At 48.1% G+C, this 19,695-nt stretch overlaps 1 protein-coding gene and 1 long non-coding RNA gene across 2 annotated transcripts in view; one reads left to right on the top strand and one right to left on the bottom strand.

The window, feature by feature from the left end:
* LOXL2 (lysyl oxidase like 2) overlaps positions 1 to 19,695 on the top strand; it is a 53,500-nt gene that overhangs the window by 30,136 nt on the left and 3,669 nt on the right. Inside the window, exons 6-12 of the mRNA XM_044437604.1 lie at positions 1,812 to 1,963; positions 4,692 to 4,859; positions 10,109 to 10,271; positions 11,459 to 11,702; positions 15,180 to 15,295; positions 16,310 to 16,446; positions 17,732 to 17,843. Of these exons, the coding sequence (XP_044293539.1) occupies positions 1,812 to 1,963; positions 4,692 to 4,859; positions 10,109 to 10,271; positions 11,459 to 11,702; positions 15,180 to 15,295; positions 16,310 to 16,446; positions 17,732 to 17,843 (1,092 nt within the window). The remainder of the gene's footprint in view (positions 1 to 1,811; positions 1,964 to 4,691; positions 4,860 to 10,108; positions 10,272 to 11,458; positions 11,703 to 15,179; positions 15,296 to 16,309; positions 16,447 to 17,731; positions 17,844 to 19,695) is intronic.
* Positions 7,910 to 10,167, bottom strand: LOC123027138. Its single transcript, XR_006415455.1, has 2 exons — positions 9,913 to 10,167; positions 7,910 to 8,066 (listed from the first exon to the last, which is right to left on the bottom strand). It is a non-coding gene; the product is annotated as an uncharacterized LOC123027138 (long non-coding RNA).

Genomic DNA, 19,695 nt, shown 5'->3' with positions numbered 1-19,695 from the left:
TTCTTATTCTTATTAATACATTTCTGTGCCACCCATAGCCAAAGCTCTCTGGGTGGTTCACAGCATTCAAGTCACCCATCCAGATTTAAACCTGGCCTGACCCTGCTTAGCTTCCAGGATCAGGCAGGATCAGGCACTTATATGGAAGCTTCTTTTCCAGAACATAGAGAGCCACCTTAGGCTGCAGCAGGTTGTTTGTTAAGAGAGTCCAGAATCGTCTCCTCTGCCCATCAGGTTCTCCTGTGCTCCTAGCAGGTCTCTGTTCCTCAGCTCGCCCTGAGATAATGGGTATTGAGGCTGTGATATTTTGCAAGAAAAGCACCTCTGAGCTCTAAAAGGGAGATCTTAGGAGGTGTGAAGGGCTCGCAGCTATGCAAAACACATGCATTTAGAGTGGGGAAGCGCCTGTGGGAGGAGGAAAAGAAAGCAACAACCCAACAAGAACCAGGAATGCTCAGTGGAAGGCATGGAAAACCGGGTGGGAGGATGGAGACGAATGGAATAAAGTGTCCTGGAAAAAGTCTCCGCTGGTCGGCTGGAGCCTCAAAAGGAAGCGCTCCCCACGCCAAGGTTTTTGCACTTAAATTTATTGTAATAGAACCTTGAGAGGGAAGAAGGAACAGGGGCCAGGATGGGGGCCATTGCAAGATGCTATGCCGCCTGTACACAGAGATGATTAGCAGATTGTTAGCTGTTTAATGAACCAGCTTCCACGAATGCACTGCTTTCCATCCTTTAAAAGGGGGAATTAAACACAGATAGGGATTGGCCCTGAGAAAAGATCAGGTTGTACAAGCTGTCTTTCAGTGTAGATTTGTCATTAGGTCAAAACAGTGAACTTGAATATCTTGATTGTCGATGACGAGCTGTGCATCCATAGGCACTAACGGTGCAACCTTGTGTATGTTTGGGCAGGAAAAAGGCCTGCAACTCTGAGCATGCGCTCCAGCCAACATTGTAGGCTGGACCATTCCAGGAATTGTAGACCTTTATTCTGTCTGAGCATATGAAATATTGTGCCCAAACCTTTCATCTTCTTTATACCCACCTGAATGCAGTGGAATTTACATCAGAGCAAACATGTATCAGACCACATTGTATCTGATGGGGAAGGGAATTTAATAAACCACCAACTTTGGTTAATTAGATCACTGTTTTCTTGAATTAAAATTAGAAACACATTTCATTGTACATGAAAAACAAAACAAAATCATTTTGTAGTTCTAGAATTGCATACAACCCTTTGTATATTTATTTAATTTTATTAACTTTCTGCCAAATGCACCCAAGGCAGTGGCACTGTATTGTTGGGGAAGCCAGAACAATTCTGGAATCCTCAACTAATCCACCCTCTATTTAAGATTATTTGTCATCCATTCCTTCATGTTCTCCTGGAAAAAATACCTCTCTATTCCCACTGAAATGTCACAACGTGATCAACTGCAGGTTCCCATGGGATAAAAATTGCCAAAAATGTTGTTTAATATACAGTTTGCTTCCAGTTCTTCAGCTGAAGTGAGTAAATTATGGAGAAGTGGAAAGTTGGCCTCTCCTTTGTTTTTGGCATCTTTATGAAAGAAAAATAATGTGCTGGAAATAATTTCTCAAGCCATTGAAAAAACAAGTTGCATAAAAGAGCTTTGCAGTAATCTTGCATCTACTGATACTGGAGGGCTGATGTCTGGGGTACTTGGATCAAGAGATCTGGGATTTGATATGTCCAGAGTTATGAAGTACAATATTTGAAATATGAAATGTCTTCATCTTATGTACTATGGAAAGATGAGAATATGGGTTTCTCTCCCTTGAAGGTATTGGCCCCATTCATCTCAATGAAATAGATTGCACGGGTTCTGAAAAGTCCATCACAGACTGTAAGTTCAACACTCAGATAAGGAGCTGTACCCATGAGCAAGATGCCTGCGTCAGGTGCAATATTCCAGCTATGGGTTTCCAAAACCAGGTGAGCTGCTGATGTATCTTGCTAGTAATGGAAGGATAATTCTGCTTCTTTTTCAAACATTTTTTGTTACCCATGCACCCTCAAATCTCCTAAATGGTGAGAAATTTCAGAGAGGCCAGTTCTTACCCAACTACAGAGTTTGCGTTAGATTGAAGTCACTGGAGGCCATGAAGTTTTGTGCTATTTGTGTTTTATGTACGAATGAACAGGTTCAGCAGGGTGAAGGTTCTCAGCTGAACGCTGCAAAATTTACTGCTCCTCCATCAGATTTCAGAACCTCCCCAAATTTGGCTCTTTCTTGGACTGATTGCATGTGAGTCCAGATGAAGATTTTGTTGCGCATCTGCCCTGCCTAATTTTAATCAGGGAAGGTCATAATCTTGCAGGCCTTGTTCTGCCAACAGCCCCTGAAAACTATATCGATCCATTCAAAATGCATTGATTCGTTTTGTTCCAATCTAGCAGACTTACTGGGAGGCCTCTCACTCGTGTTTTTGTGGATGTGTTGTTCTATCTGCATTGGAGGGATGGTCGTGGCAAAGAGCGAGGAAAAGCCTTGTGAGCCACTCCAGTGCAAGGCAAGCGAAGGACAGACACATGCCCACAGTGCAGCACGTTTGCAGACAGGCAATGGTTCATGTTTGGGTGAGGCCGTGTGGTTTTGTCCATGCAGTATGTGGGTGGGCAACCTCCAGTTGGCAGGGGTTGCCCAACTGGTGCATGGAGGCTTGGGCACATCCATGGGTCCGTCTCCCAGCCCTTGTCCCTGGCCTGGAGGCTACCAGGGACTTTGGAAGGAGGCAGATCTCTACTCATGAAATCTCTAATATCAGGCAGGGCAAGGCCGTTTTCTCCTGCGCGCTGTTCAATCTCCAGGATGCCGTGCAGGGGATCCATTGGTTATCTCCAGTCACAGACCGGAGATAACAAGGGGACTGGGAGGGCAGCAGCAAGGCACTCACAATGCAAAATTGCTTGTGCTTCGCAAGCAGCAGCCGAGTGACCACACCTGTCCTTTGCCCTCCTCCGGTGGGAGAAGCCCTCCGTGCAGCGAAGCTAATTCCTGGCAGAGGCACCACGAGGTTCATCCTCCCATCCTCCACTTAGCCCCCCTCTTTGATACCATCCAAACTGCAGAGGCCTGGGCAGGGTCATCTCACCCTGTGGGGGCTGTCCACCCACGTTGGGGTACCGTTGCTACCCTGCAAAAGAAACCAGAGCAAGGGTTCCGTCACAGAGGCAGTCGATTCTCTGCACTGAACTGGAGCTGACAGCTGGTTCCTGAACTGAAAAACGCTGCATTGGAGACAATTTGTCAGTTCTGTCTGGTGTTTCATCCGTGAGGGATCGCTCATGGATGCAAACCACCCTTTGGTTGTGCATTCATCAATTCCACCACTCGGTTTGGCTCTGCAGAACTGTCATAGCATAACGGTAACCCTTTGGCTCAGCCTGTCCATGTTGACCTTCAGCCCACACGGGAGATGCAAACTTCAGCACATTGCAAATGTTCTAAAAGCACATGTGCCAGTGAGCATGGAAAGCTCATTGTACAGGCTATTCAGATACCTAGCATGACCCTAAAAGGTCACGTGAACCAGACTTTGTGCTACTTCTTAACGTACTTATGGAATATGTGTTGTGAGAGGGAGGAGCTTTGCTTTTCTGCCTTTGGACTGAGGTCACATCAAATGCTGGCTCAGAAGCTTTGTTGGCCGGCAGTCCATTGAACTTCTGAGATGTGTTTCCCAGTCGTTTGGCCGGAATCCACTTGTTCCATTCATTTTAACATCTGTGTTCTTTTAGACCCAGAGAGCACAACGTATTTTGAGAGGCATCTGAGCCATTCTGCAAGGTTTATGCTTTATAATCACCACTAAGATTCCAACGGATGGTTGGAATCATTAAAACTCTCAATTTCTCTTTCCTGTGCAACAGGAAATTACACGTAAACATTTGTGGCTAGGTATGCCATACCTGATGCAAGGGACGCTGTTTTTGGGTATGGCTCATACAGCTTTATTGGAATCCTCAGCCAGAAGGCATCTGTAGCTTCTGTAAATTAAAGGAATTTTCTTAAAAATGAGGCTGATGCACTGGGCAAAAGGGCACGTACAGAGATCAATCCAGCTGTAGTCTGCCAACGGTCTCCCAAGGTCACAAAATGGCAGTCAAGTCCCCATGTGGTGGCCATGTCCACACAGGCGCTGGTAAATCAGCCTCCAAGGAATATGCAGCTACATCCAAAGTGGGGAGCAAGGGCAAATTTCAGAAGCTGCCCATTTTGCAAGAAAAACAGCTTGGAATGGCACAGGAAAGAGAAGTAAAATGTCTGGTAGCACCTATCATCTAAGCACAGACCTGACTGAGAAAGCATAAGGGCCTATTGCAAAATATTCTTAGCCACAAAGCTTGGAGGAAGCGAAGGGGCCACTGCGTCCACTGAATTCGTCAAAGCAAGATCCTCCCTGGAGCAGTTTCGACCCACAGGGTCCATACCAGAAAGCCAAAAGGTATGCAGCTCCAGGGAGCCATTAAGCTGAATCCAGCTGTCAGTCAGAATTCGGTCGGTGTGGCCCACCACAATCTCACTTAACTACAGTGACTTCCGAAATAACTCGCTGTCTGAACATAAAGGGCATCCTGCGTCCTTGCTCATGGCACGAGGTTGGCTTGTTGGAACATCACCAACATCATTTCTCTCTTGCTTCTGCTTTCTCGTCTGCAGGTGCGACTGAGTGGGGGACGCACACCCTATGAAGGGCGGGTGGAAATCCTTCGGGAGCAGAACGGCTCTCTTGTGTGGGGGACAATCTGCAGTGAAAGGTGGACCATAATCGAAGCCATGGTGATATGCCGCCAGCTGGGCCTCGGGTACGCGGACCACGCTTTCCAGGTACGTGCAGGCATCTTGCTGCTTTTCCTGTGGATCAGTCCAAGCAGTGTGACTTAGACTCTGGGGAAATTAGAAATCCATATCCAGAGAAGGACATTTATGAAATTTTATTTTGTTTGGGAGCTATTTTATTCTATATTTTATTGTATGTATCGCTGTTGTTCATCACCCAGAGAGTTCTGGATATTGGGCAAGAGAGAAATTAAATAAATACATAAATACACGTTTCATCCCACTCTTAAACCCCCATGCAAAGCATTCATTTTCTGTTCAAGCCTATCATCCGCATCTACTTTTCCCTAAGTTGGCCACACTGGTATCCAGATTAGTCTGATCTGTGTTTTTCCCTTGATCTGTGCCCTTACGTGTCTTCAAAGCACCTCTGTGTAACATATTTGCTTTAAACAACTGTAAGCATGTCATTGTTTCTGTATGGACTAAGCTATATTATCTGCAATATCCATGGGAAATTCTTAACAGAATTAAGCCAAGAGAAAGAAACTGGACAGTATAATAGTTTTGCACCAGCCTGTGAGGTCCAATATAGAAATGAAGGACCCCAGGAGGATACTTACAAAATAGCGCTTTCAGCCAAGCATGGGAAGGAGACCACCCATATTTTCATGACTGCGTACTTAGGCGGAGAAGGGTTGCAAGCCAGCTTTGCAGGGCATGCCATGGATTTGTTAAGACAATAGTTCTCCTTGCTCGGCAGCATCGTCAAGGGTCCCTTCCCCACTGGGCACTGAGCTTCAGTTTACCTGTCATCCACCTTGCTGTATTTTAAATCTTATCGCTTAATCCCATTTCTATCCCCACCCTTCCTCCCAGGAGCTCATGGGTGGCTTAGGTAGGAATGGGTCCATTTTAAGTACAGCCCTCACCCCCTCTTCAAAACCCAAGTCCTGGTTTGGGGGCAACTGTGCAGCTGCTTGCTCGGCAAGGTATTTTGGGACTCTGTGGAAAGGTCTATTTCCAGGGTCTTTGAAGACAGGCAATTTAGAAGGCTCGGCATTCACAGCTCTTCCTTTTATGGATGTGGGACTCAAGGAAGCATTTTAAGGATGCCTATTTTGAGCGTCAGGTTGCAGTTTGGAGGTTGCACAAACCATGTGGTGACTTCCCCAATCCTGACTTCTGATTCTTCTGGGCCTCCTAAGAGGAAACTCACATTTTCCCTCTCCAGAGGACAGTTGCCTGCTTGATCTACTTTAGCTTCTTTACTTTCGTGGAACCATCTAAGTAAGCAGAACCTAACTGCTTATACAGTACCACCCGGTTCCTTCTGGGTCATGGAGGAAGGAGAAACATTTCTTCCTGATCGTTCTTTCCAGAATGTTCTCCTGGAAAACATAAAATTCTTGAGACTTGTAACACCTTAAATGGGCAAGAATATCCGCAAGGTGAGACGTTCTTGAGCTCTGATTCAGGAGTCATTGGCGGTTCTCACTCGGTCTGGAGGATGGCTGCAGAAGGGCCAAGAAGAGCCACATGTGATCTTGCACTTAGCTTCTTAATGGCAATTACGGCTGGCTTTGTCCAGGACAAGATTATCACTCCCACATGACCCTGGCCAAGGCCCATACTAGACTGCGCCAATGCCATCTTACTCTTTCCCTTCACATTTATTAGTCATTTATTTTTAAAAATTATATGTGGAGCCTGAAATGCATCCCTGCTCCACAGCCTGGTTCGGGTCTGGGATTTCCATAAGATGGCACTGGTGACATCAGCAATGAGGGGGGCAGAATTAAAATATGACTTACATAAGTGCTTTGATTCACAGATTGATGCCCCCAGCAATTTTGAAGTGGTGCCTGGGGAAAAAAATTAAAAACTTCTGATCTAGGCAATACCCAGACTTCCAGGTCTTCCTCAGAACTCCTTCCCTGGCCCAAAACAGTCATTAGTTTAAATAGGCGTAAATAGTTATTACTTTTAATGGGTGTTTAGCAGCTTTTATTTTTTTGCTTCCTTTTTTACTCTTGAGTAGGCACAGGAGCCCCAGTCCAAAGCATACCTTCAGACTTGTCAGGTGGGGAGGGGGGTTGGAAACCAGCACGCCCAGACCTTGACATGAGGAAAGCTGGGGGGGGGGGGGGGTTATCTTAAGGCCAACCTCTTCAGGGGCTCAGGCAGAGTCTGAGAATAGCCAGGACATACAAGTGCCAGGAGGAGCTCCGGGAGCCAGCCAAGCCTGGTATGACTCTTGATCCCATGATGCAGCATCAGGAGAGAAGGGCTAACCAACCAGAGGGACAGCATACACTGAAGTGGCTTGGCCACCTCCAAACAGACCCTCCCAGAGGGAAGGGGCTCAAGGGTACTCAAAAGGAAGGTTCTTGAAAGCGGTTGGTAGATTGGGTTCAACAAACTACTCTGTGCATGCTCAGAGACTCATTCTATGCTTACTGGATGTACTTTGGAGAATAAATAGCTTTTGCAAAGGAACAATCTGTTGCTTTGAATGTGCAAAGGAGGAGACCTAGCTCCTGAGAGGTTTGTTGTTGCATTGTGAACTGTGGGTTGTTCGTGGTTTAAACCAGGGGTCTCAAACTCGCGGCCTGCAGGCCAGTTGCCAGGATGGGCAGGGCATGGGGGAGGGGCCCTGCAGCCTTCAAAGTGCCGATGGCACCCGGGCCGGCCTCCGGATGAGCGGCCCACCACCACCGCGGTGGTGGAATACTTGATGCGGCCCAGGCTCACCCAGACTCTACTTCCAGCGGCCCCCAAGGTAAGTTGAGTTTGAGACCCCTGGTTTAAACAAACCATGGGTTGTTAGTGCAGCTGGGTTCAGACTGTTCAATAACCCATGGTTCAACAGCGACCCACAGTTCAATGACAGCTCGAATCACCCTGTCCTCAGCCCTTGAATGTGGGTTATTGTGTCTGAACCAAGGCCATGATGAGTTGCAAACAGCTGCCGCTACTCCTGGATGTTTCCCCGGGAAAAAAAGGTTGCTGCAATAAGCTGATCCAGACTAGAGCTGATGGAGGGGTGTTCCTGCTGCAGTCCACTGCTTGCTCACCATAGAACACAGAAAAGCCAGTGCTTGCAGATCTGGTTTATTTTCTTGTGCAGCTGCCAATTCCTAGTTCAAGAGCCGAGGGTAACTGCATCCTTTCCGATCTCTCATCTGTGTTGACCTAAGCAGGGCTGATGCTGTTTGATGTCAGGCATGTTCCTGCAACTGGGCCCACCAAAATCTGTAATAAAAAGGGCCCTTGTGTTTGCTCCAGGCTGTGCCTTCCATTTGAATATACAGCCACTCTTGTGCCTGCAACAGGGCTTGACCTGTGTTTGAAAGCACACAAGAGGACTGCTGGCAACGAAGTGAATTCGATAATTGGTTGCTGGTTTGCCAAAAAGGGAAGACTACACACAGTTCGTTCCCCTTTCAGCAGCACACACGACGGAGTGTGTTCATCTTCAGAGTGTGTGTGTTAATCAGACGCCTTTCCTATGTGATATTTCTGCCACGTGTGGCCACAGCAAAATGGTAGCAGAGTATAAGCTTGGCATGTTGAAAATCTGCCTCTGAGCCCGAGCATCCGGGCTGGGAAAGATACTTTGCTGAAACCCGGGAAAGCTGCTGCCAGCCAGTGTTAGGCAATGCTGCCTTGTAGCACCGTAGATGCAGGGCAGAATGTCGAGAACCACATTAACATGTAGAAGACAGGCAGAGAGTATGCAGGACGGTCTCTGTGATTGGCAGAACATAAAGTTGGGTAAAGGCTGAGAGCCACAAAACCCTTGGCATGGAATATTATAACAGGGTTCAAAACAACTAGGGGGCCTATTTTATCATTTATTTAATTGGTTAAAATTGTTTCCAGGCAGCCTTTCAGGAAGGCACCTTCTCAAGGAAAAATGCAACCATACAGAACAAATATAATTAAAACCAATAAATATATATTTAATAAAACACCATAAAATGGTGAGATTAAAAATTGATTAAAAATGGAATAATACAGATTTTACCAGGATGGGCAGCAAAACAGGTAAGTTTTCCTAGGGCGTGCAAAGCTGAAGCTTGTCAAACCCATTCTACGCGTATTCTCGCCCCATACGATTCTTTTTGAGTGCAGAACTTTTAAGAAAGATCTTATCCGTTGGGCAGGGCACTTGCCTGCTGAAACGGGCCACTGGTAAACAGGACGGGAGTGAAAACTGGGGAGCAGTTTAATGCAGTGAGTACTGAGCTGTTGTGCTTTCCAGGGCAGCTGCCCACCTTCAGTTACTCCATAAATTCAAAAATAAGACATTTGATTTGGACAATTAAAAGGCTAGCTGCAACAGAAGGCATTGTCCTCAAGGAGAAGAGGCTTCCATGCCAACCTGGGTTGTTACCATAATGCAAGAAGATGAATTCTGTGCGCGCGCACGCCTGTGTGTGTGCAGTTGCGTGCATGTGCATGAACAGATGGATCTCCCAGCACCTAATGGAGCGCTTGGGTCCCAGAAAGCATTGGAAGGAACCTGCGGGAAACTCAAGAGATATGATTCGAGATTTTACGCCCAGGGTGCAGATATTGGTGTATCTTGGGAAGATTTGCAATGGATCTGCTAGTGTTTCTGGCTCCCACAATATCAAGTCATGTTAAAAATGAAAAACTGCCTCAGCTGGGCTTTCGCTCACTGTTTCTCACCAGTGGATCCTGGTTGCTTTTGACCAGGGCTTTGTGGAGCTCTCCTGGCTGCCTTAAGAGGCAGGTATTAGGAGGTCTTAGACGCCCTGATCACAGATATAGACAAGGCCCCAGTCTGCTCACCACTGGCAAAACCACACAAACCCAGTTGCATCTGAGTCAGTTTGCATCCGGGACCACCTCCCCCCGCCCCCAGTTTACTTGTGAGGAAGTTTCTTTCTTCACTATGCAATCTTGTACAGCACTTGCATTCGCATTCATGGAACCGATGACAGCTCGTGCAGCTGCCACGTTCGGTTTCCCCATCCTCAGTTTAGGCCTCCTGATTTAAGCTACAAGAGGAAAACTGCAGAGATCGATAATTCTCTGAACCTGCCTCCGGCCTTCTCAAACGCCCTCGTACCTTGTGCAAAACGAACCCTGCAGCACTGTGAGGAGATGGGCCTTGCGGCGGGGGGAGAGCTCCAGAAATGCGCAACCAGCTGCTGCCTGAAACTGGGAATCGTATCACTCTCTGCACCGCTTGCTGTGGCCTCTTTTTCGGTAAAGCCGAAGGACATGCACTGAATCCCCCCTCCCTTCTTTGTGCTTCCTGCTAGGAGACCTGGTACTGGTACGGGGAAGTCAGCATCAACAACGTCGTCATGAGCGGGGTGAAATGCTCCGGAACGGAGATGGCCATCTCGCACTGCCAGCACGACACTCAAATATCCTGCCCCCGGGGAGGCGGGCGCTACGCCGCTGGTGTTTCCTGCACTGACAGTAAGCCTGCGCTAACGCTTGAGAAGAAGGCTGCCCCTGAGCTCACCTGCCCCGTTGCTTGTGGTTGCCGCCGCTCCCACCCAGTGCCCTGAAATGGTGCTCTACCTGGGACGGTCCATGGGCAACAACGACAGATGGCCGGGCGGGAGGGACTTCTGGCGGTGTCCCCATGTGATGGCCAAATGTCGATTTTAAAAAGACTGTAAAAGCCACTGCCGCCGCCAAAGGTAGCTCTGTCCCTGCCCCACGCACAGCAAAGGTGAATTTTACTGCTCTCAGTCTTGCAGCAGCCTTTGGATTTTATTTCTATAGGAATGCCTAGGACTTGGTTTTATTTATTTAAAGTATTTTTCTCCCTCCTAAGCCAAACAGAAACCACCAAACAGTCCACAGGTTTAAAATGTCATTAGAAAAAGAAATGTGAAGGGAAGAGGAAATGACTGTGTAATAAAATTAACATTTTTCAGGGGTACTACTGGAATAGCTCTGATAAATTCAGACAAATATATTCTGAGCTGAAATGCACCAATCTTTCATTCAGGTTCTTTCCCCCAAAGTCACACTGGCAATTCTTTATGTTCCATTCTTGCTGCATTGTAATTTAATAACTTGAGAATGTGGTTTGGCTCAGCTTGGCTCTGTTTGTAAGCACATGCCAGAACACTCCATTTCCTCCAGACATTAATACAGAATTTATTTATTTATCGATTTATATCCTGCCTTTTTCCTGCAAAGGGCTCAAAGCAGCTTACATCATTCTCCTCCTCCATCTTATCCCTACAACAACAACCCTGTGAGGTAGGCTGGGCTGAGAGGCTGTGACTGGCCCAAAGTCACCCAGCTGGCTCCATGGCTGAGCGGGGACTCGAACCCAGGTCGTCCGAGTCCCAGTCCCTTGCTCTTCACCACTGCACCACACTGGCTCCCCAGAATTATGGACTTCAGGTGGCTGTTGCATTGTCCGGGTTCTGTTGTAAGACCATTTTCTAGGAAGGACCTTGCTGTCCCATCCGTGCTTGTTTCCCCTGCCATGACCCAGGATCAGCACGCTTCGTAATCACGAGCAGCAGCTTATGGCTGTTCCCAGCATTAAGAAAAGCTGGTGCCGATCGTGGTCTGAGCCACCTGCTTGGTGAAGCCGACGGCTGCTGAATATCATGCTCTTGCTTTCCTTGCCTCGCCTCCAGCTGCAGCGGATCTTGTCCTCAACGCCAGGGAGGTGGAGAAGACGTCCTACCTAGAGGACCGCCCGATGAGCCTGCTGCAGTGTGCCCTGGAGGAGAACTGCCTGGCCTCCTCAGCCGTCAACACGTCCATTACCCACGGCTACAGGAGGCTCCTGCGTTTCTCCTCCCAGATCCACAACAACGGGCAGTCTGACTTCCGCCCCAAAAGCGGGCGCCACGCCTGGATATGGCACGACTGTCACAGGTACGGTGTTGCTTTTCACCTTCATCTTGACTGTCTGCAAAAGGAAACGCACCCCAAAGCAAGGCAGGGTGCTGAGTGCCCCAGTGGCCAAAACCCAGGGTTGCTGGGAGCACTGGTTGCAGCCAAGCCACTGGAAGGCAGCTCTGAACTAGAGCTTGGTCCTGTGGATTGAAATGCTGGTTTTCCTTTCATCCCACCCTGCCTCGCCCCGCTTCCTTTCCCTTTCTCTTGCTTAATCCTGCAATCGATGGTCTGGGTCCACCAGCCAGCAGACAAGGGTGAGTCATCACACCTGAAATGAACCTCCAAAGCCACCACAAACCAAACCAGATTGTTGGTCTGTTGAATCCTGCCGGCTCTCACGGGCAGTGTATTACCAAAATCTCAGAGGGCTTTCCCAGCCCTGCCTTGCAGGAACCTAGAGGTCTGGGGAGTGGGGAGCCATGGGAACTCCAAGGGCCGGATTGTACCTGTCCTGGGACACTCCCACAGTTGGGAATAGGGATCTGATAAGTCATGCTGACAATGGGTCCCAGCCGCACTGATGTCATCAGGTCCCCAGCTGATGCAGGGGAGCCAACGTCACTCCTCCTTTGCCTTCCAGTGACATCAGAGGCCTGCAATGACATCACCAGCAGGAGCCTACCAATGACATCACAGCTGCCTGTGGGAGGGTCAAGCCAAACCTAGCATGGGTTCTGGGCCACCAGACGCGTGACCAATCCTTCCATCATGGCCCTCACTGACCCAGGCAGACTGCAAACCCGTGGCCGTTATTGAGCCCCGGAGGGCTGGGAAGCGTGGCTGGTGGGCCACGTCTGTTCCGGTGAGGCACAGGCTCCGTAGCCCCCCCCCCACTCAACCCCACAGCCCACCCAAAAAGGCTGTGCCACATCACAGCCCGTTTGCTCTCCGGCATTTCCAGACCGCTCCGTTTGAGTGGGGCGGCTGCAGCTCGCCAGCGTGCCTCAACCAGCCTCTTTGTGTACGGAGGAAAGCAAAGCCAAATTCTCTTCAGTATTTCCAGTCTGTAAACACACTAATATAAACACCTGAGTGAGCAGACATATTTTAGGAATAGCGTCAGGACTGAGGTTTTTTCATTTTTTGCATTCGAAATAGCTTGAGCATCCAACTTCAAAGAAAATACTTTGGATGTCTCAAAAGGCCTTCTTTTTTTCCTTCCTCCTTTTGATGGTCTCATTTCTGCTCAGGACGTAGGAACAGGCCAGGTGGGGGGGGGGTGGACTTAGAGGGCAGGTAAAAGGAAACCAAAAAACATCTGGTAGGAATTTTAATTACAGTAACTGTGGGGCAAAAAACAGGCAAACAAACTTCCTTTTAGAGGAAAAACCCCTCTTCACCTCCCCTTATATCAACACATTTAAGTAGAAAAAATAGATATATTAGGTAGTACTACCTATGCCCAATATCATGTGTTTAATATTCAGCTAAGTTTTATTTTTACAGGTGAAAGAGAGATAGGTAGCTGCATTTTTCAGCCTCTCAGTTTTCTCTAGCTTAACTGGGATGTGGCTGGTTTTTGTGGCTCCAAGCCCAAGCCTGTTTGCATTTATTGCAGACTCAGGAGTGAGAAATTGCCTGGGTGTAGGACGGGCGTGGGCAACGCAAGGTCTGCAACGCAAGGTCTGTGCGCCGCACACGGCTCCCCACACCTCTCTGCCAGACTCGCTGCCGAATTTAGAGGATAAGAAGTGTTTTCCAGCAAAATAAATGGTGGGGTTAGCACTGCTGAGCACTGAAAATGTTGCGCTTAGGTTGCAAAGAAGTTGCCTGCTTTTAGTACTTCACTCTCGGTTGAGAAAGGTGGCATTCGGTGATGGGTGGGGCAGGGGAGAGGCCGGGGGGTTTGGCTGCAGTGGAGGGCATGGCACCCATAGGAGCCGCACCCTGGATATGCACCCCATATCCAGGGTGCGGCTCTGCTGGGCTAGGGCGACAACGAGTCTGCCTTTCTATGAGGAAGAATTCTGCGTTCCACAAAAAGATCAAAACCATTCAGTGGAGGAAGCCAATGCCCACTTGGCGGAGCTGGACTTTCAGGGCTGAAGATCCAGAATACCCACTGCTTCTCCTGGATTCAGTGGGGCTGCGGGGAGGTGCTCTCTATCTGGGCAACACCTTACTCCAGCTCTCCAGTTGACTTCACCCAGCAGTAGAACAGCCCAGTTCTGTTGACCCTCTTTTGCTTGGAGGTCTCTGGCTTAAGATATGCTCGGCACGGTGCTTAGTGTCCCCAGGATTAGAGGCGCAAGCGAGCGGACATGTGCTTTGGTGGCTCTTATGCAATTTACCACACCAAGTGAACTCATCTGTGTTATCGTTCGGGGCAGAGTGACATGAATTCTCAGATCCAGTGCCTGCAGATGGTGTTAATTTCCTGCCTCCGCAATAACATTCCGAAAATGGAATGAATTTATTTATTTATTTATTTAAAGCATTTCTACGCCGTCCTGTTGCGAAAGCCTCTCCAATTTGGTTGGAGAATTCCCACATTTGGGCAACGTTCTGATCTGGCCAGTGATTGCCTCCTGGGAAGTGCTGGTGGGGACCCGAATAGCTTGGTTGAGGAACCGGGGACACGCCCTTTGGGGAATTTCCACTCGGCTTCCCATGGTGCAGCACCAGTCCTGCTGGGGCAAACACCCAGGAATCCCTCCTCCAGCCTGTAAACCTAAATCCTGCAAAGAATCAAGCGGAGGCACAGATTTTAAGAGGAGCACTTTGCAGGCTGGCAAACTTGGCCCGGTCTCTGTGTTGTCCCATCAGCCCCAGCCAGCATGGGCAATGGTCAGGAATACTGGGAACTGCAGTCCAAAGCATGGGGGACTCATGCGCGGACACTCGTGGCAAACGTGTGAGTGCGTGAACTGCCATGGCTCTTCCCAAATGTGCTTCTGAACTGTAGTTTTTTGGAGGGGGCTGAGAGCGAAGGTCTTGGGTCGAGGGTCAGGCCTGCAACAGAAGATGGGACACATGCCAAATATTGGATGGATAAGTGAGGCATGGGGGTGTTTGCTGGTTACCCCATAGGAAAGGTTGCTCAGATTGCCAGCCAGGCTTGAAGGAAGCACCCTGCCCTGTAGCGTAGGGTGGAACAATCTGGTGTTCTCAGCTGTTTTGGACCCGAACTTCCATAATTCCTCAGCATTTGCTCAGTTGCAAAAGGCATTCCCCTCCCCAGGTCTGCACCTTAGAGCTGCCCACCTAGGCTGGGGTGTCTAAAGTTCTGCCCCTGAAGAAATCGGGGCATGCAAGGAGTGCACGAGCAGACCAAACCCCACATCTCAAGCCATGCAGAGCTTTTGAGAGTAACGCCAACACCCGCACCATGGCTTGGGCTGGGAGACCATGGATCTGGGCAACGGCACTGTGGCGCTGGTTTTAATTAATATCAACAAGAGGACGAGCGAACTTTAATCAAAACGCTTGCTTTCCTTCTGGCTTGTCACACAGACACTACCACAGCATGGAGGTGTTCACACATTATGATCTCCTGGATCTCAATGGGACCAAAGTGGCTGAAGGTCACAAGGCCAGCTTTTGCCTGGAAGACAGTGAATGCCTCGAAGGTAAGCAGTGTGCACCCAAAGTGCGCTCCAATATAAAAGAGAGGCCGTTTCCACCTCTTCCACCTCCGCATTTCAACAAGGTCTGATCAAAGGTTTCTCCAAAGACTTCTTTGGAGAAACATTGTCTGTCAATGTTTTTCTAATACTCCCCGTATTCTCTAGCCCATTTAAAAGGGACTCCCTGGGGAGACAAGCTCTGATCCAGAGAGTTGGCTATATCAAACTTGATATCAATGTGGTTGATTATCTTATGTGCATGAAATGCTTCATTCATTCCAATGGGCACATGTGGCTCCCTTTGGGACAGTCCGACCACCAGTAAGCCTGGCCCCATACTTGTCTGCTCTGTGTGAGAGAGACTGTCCAGAGTCGCGGTCTGAGGCCTTTCTGGCCCGTCAACTACTTCTTTCATTGGTGGTGGAACCCAGGAGTTTCTGCATTCAAGAAATCACTTCTAAAGTCTTCCTTGGAGTTGCTAGTGGAAAGAACTCTCCATAGGATTTGCCCCCACCATGGCAATAAACTGAAATGGTGTTGCAAGCATGAAAGCTCTATGCATACATTGCTGTCCACTTAAAATGGTGGCAAATACCAAGCCTCGAGCGATACACCAAGAGCGGTGAAAAAGTGGTGTGCACAGATGAGTTGCCAGGCACACAGCCACCGGTTGCGTTTGTGCACCTCTGAAGACGGATCCCCATCTCAGTGCTGTGCTGGCCAGGTGCGTGTTGATTGTGCCTCTCCATTCAGAACCACTGGTTGAGGCTCGCAACTCACTGCACATGACCAGGACCGGATGAGACCCCAAGCTCCTTGCACACTGTAGGAGCAAAGAGAGCCCCCGGCAAGGAGGGCCAGAGGAGAAGTGCCAGCCAGCCTGGTAGATACTGGCCATCCCAGTTCCAGCAAGGCCCCACTTTTGCCCTTGGAGGATAGACAACCTGCCAGCGGGTTGCTTCTCAAGGCCTCTAGAAATTACCTTAGCCTTTGCCTCTGCTTCCCTCTCTCCTCCAGGTGTCTCAAAGCAGTACGAGTGTGCCAATTTTGGGGAGCAAGGGATCACAGTTGGATGCTTTGATGTATATCGGCATGATATTGACTGCCAGTGGATTGACGTCACGGATCTCAAACCAGGAGACTACCTCTTCCGGGTAGGCTGTGATTTTCAGCAAGGGACACCTGCCGTTGTCTTGGGGCAGGACCCCCCCCCCCCAGCCCTCTTCCCAAGGCCAGGTGGCATCAGGATCACACGCACATGCCACCCAGATCAGAATTGGCAGCAGGGATATTCCCCAAGGGGATTCTGTGGAATCTATAAATCCCAGGAGACTTGGTGGCCTGCAGACTGGAGGTTTTGCACTCTGGTCTTAAGTGTTGGACCGACATCCAGTTGATACAATCAGCTCCATCAAACAGTAAAGGATTTGCTGGATTGTACTGCTTAGGCTGCTGAAGCAAGGGGGCGCTTATTTAAACCTTCCCCCATGTAGAATTAGAACTGTCCCTGCACATGGAAAAAAAAGTTTATCACAAGGGTTTCATTCTTTAGTAGTTCCTGTTAAACAGGAGCGTTGAACCTCAGACAAATGCCGCTTGCTTGGATTCCCCTGGAAGACAATTCTCTAGCTGAATTCAGCTTTTGTACCAAAAGGGATTTGATATCCCAGTGTAACTTGTGGGCTGGCCCATAAAGCTATGGTCTGTATTACTGAAGAGGATACTTCAAACTAAACAGTCAGTTACAAACAACTTTAAAATTCCAAAGATCCTGTTTGCAGTAAAGTTAAATGTCAAGCTATGGATGAATATCTATAGATAGGAAACCACAACTGCAATAATTATAGAATTCACTTGTTTACATTCATTTCATGAACTGGAACTCTCCTCTCATTGGTGTGAGTGTGTATGTGCGCGCGTTTGTAGGGGAGAACAGAACCTGAGCCTCTGTAGATAAGGTAGCAAATAATTCCAGCAGAATGGATTGTTAGCAGCACCTATCAAAAATAGAAGAGTGCAGCTGGTTTTTTCACAAGGGCTGAAAAACCCATGCTCAGGACAAACGTTTGTGCAAAAAACTCAGGAAAGAAACTATTCCCTTCTGTGCCTCCCAGGAATGGACCACTGAAGCTTCCCAGGAATGCAGCCGTTGTGGTTGCATGCAAATGCAGTGCTTCTAGACGTCCTCTGCACGCCGGAACATGTGTATTTATTCATTCGTTTATTAGTTTTCGAACGTGCCCCATTAGCTGCATGGCTCCCTGGTCAGGTTACAACACTAAAACCATAAATACAATATAAAAATATGGATCACAAATTACAATAAAACATTAGAACCATAAAATAGTAAGGTAATAAAAGCCAGCATGCATTTCCCCTCTTTGATGAGCGGCTCCCTGATCTGACCTTTCTAAAGCTCTCCTGTCACTTCTTTCTCAGATAATTGTCAACCCGAACTTTGAAGTGGCAGAGTCTGACTTTTCCAACAATGTCATGAAATGCAACTGCAAATACGAAGTCCATCGCATTTGGATGTACAATTGCCATATAGGTGAGTGGTCATTTTTTGCTTTTATCAGAAAGGCCATTCGAAGGATATTTACAGGCAAGAAAACCCCTTCTGTTAAGTTAGACAATTAGTTTTCATTCTGGGAATCTTGTTTACTTCATTACTAACCTGTTAGAATTTCATTTGTCTTGTTCTGATCTGTGCCCAGTTTGTTCATTTCTGTAATGCTCAGTAATTTTTGCTTGCCCTGAAGGTCCAAGGGAGATCCAACCTGCAGTCTTTATTGTTGCTCTGGTGCATCCCATCCTACTGGGACACACTTTCCAGGGACTGTACCCTTCCTTGTGGTATCTGATCTGCTGAATTTTTGAAAGATAAGACACAGGCCCCTAGTTCATATGAGGGCAGTTTTAAGAAGCATGCAACCACCCAACTTTCAATTGCTTTCACTGGAAGATGCAAATGTTCTTCTGTTTGTAACATGTTTTTCCTCCGATGGGTATACATGTTTCAACTATACCAGACTCTGACACATCATATTTCAGATCTTTAGGACAAGGATCTGCATTTTCCAGACGATTTTAAATAGCATCTTATCAGCCCTTCAGATCGTTTGGACTTCAACTCCCATAAGCTGCAGCCAGAATAGACAAAGGTCATAAATGCTAGTTCTAATCCAGAACATCTGGAAGACACTAGGCTGAGGAAGGCTGTATCTGTGCGCCTTTTAAAATTGCCTGTAAAACGAAAGTCCATTGTCCCAGCTACCTCCTTCCTTTCCCAACAACCTTCCTTCAATTTGTGCAGCCTGTTTCTGCAGGACTTGAATTGAAATGAATGAAACCTGAAATAGGAAAGACTGGATTGCTGTTTGAAATGCATTTCACTGAAAGGAGCCCCTTTTTATGACTTAAGTAAAAAAAGCCCTTGTTTTCACATTTTTGTTTTTCAAATAAAGATACAACCTTAGGTCGGATGCTCTAGACAAAGGGGTAGGAAAGTATTTCCCTAAGTCCGCACGACCTTTGGCTCAGCCTTTGGTGTCCTTTTGGTGGACAACTTTCGTAATTCTTGAGTATTAGCTATGCTGACTGGGACTAATGAGTCCAGAACATCCGGGGAGCTGCCAGGGAACACAGGAAAAGCCCTGCTGGGTCAGACCAGAGGTCCATCCAGCCCACAGGATCCCTTGGGCAGGATGAGTGCAAGGCCTCCTCCTGCCCAAGCCCCCAAGCCCCGCGGCAACTGGTCACGCTGTCTCTCCCCACGGAGCCTTTCTGTTGACTGGCCAGAATACAGGAAGTTGAGAGCATGTTTGCCTCCGATTTGAAAGTGTGTGATTTTCCTGGTGATTCTGTAAGACACAAGAGTGAGGGAGATGCGTGTATTCTGAAATGTATATTAAGGTGTTTACTCAGGTGACTTAGAATATCCCTAATGCAAGTTGGGCTCTTGTTTCCTAAGGCTCCCCACACGTATAGATGCCTCTTCATACCCCATGAGTGTAACTGTGGGCGTAACTTCTTCATCTAAAGTGAAGTGGATATCCCATTAAGTGGGGCAAATGGCACTGCCGCTCAGCCGTTACTCCTGGTAAAAATGGTTCTATAGCCCAGCTTTCCTCATCCTGGTGCCTTCCTGACGTTTTGGAGTACGACTCCCAGAATCCCTGGCCTTCAGCCATGATGATTAGGAGTGATGGGGCTGCTGTCCAAAAGATCTGGAAGCCCCCAAGTTGGAGAGTGCGGCCTTGGACAAGGAGCCCGGGTTCGAAATGAACAAAGCCTGCATGTTCCCGGGCTGGGGCCCACGTTCAGTCCTCAAACCAGCACTCCCCCACTGTGAGGGATTCAAATTTAGTCACAAGAAACACCCCAAAGGTTGCCCGTGACTC

The sequence above is a fragment of the Varanus komodoensis genome, unplaced genomic scaffold (genome assembly GCF_004798865.1).
Source record: "Varanus komodoensis strain SLA01 unplaced genomic scaffold, ASM479886v1 scaffold30, whole genome shotgun sequence".
Lineage (NCBI taxonomy): Eukaryota > Metazoa > Chordata > Lepidosauria > Squamata > Varanidae > Varanus > Varanus komodoensis.
Note: the sequence above shows the minus strand (reverse complement) of the source record. Positions and strands in the feature narration are given on the sequence as shown.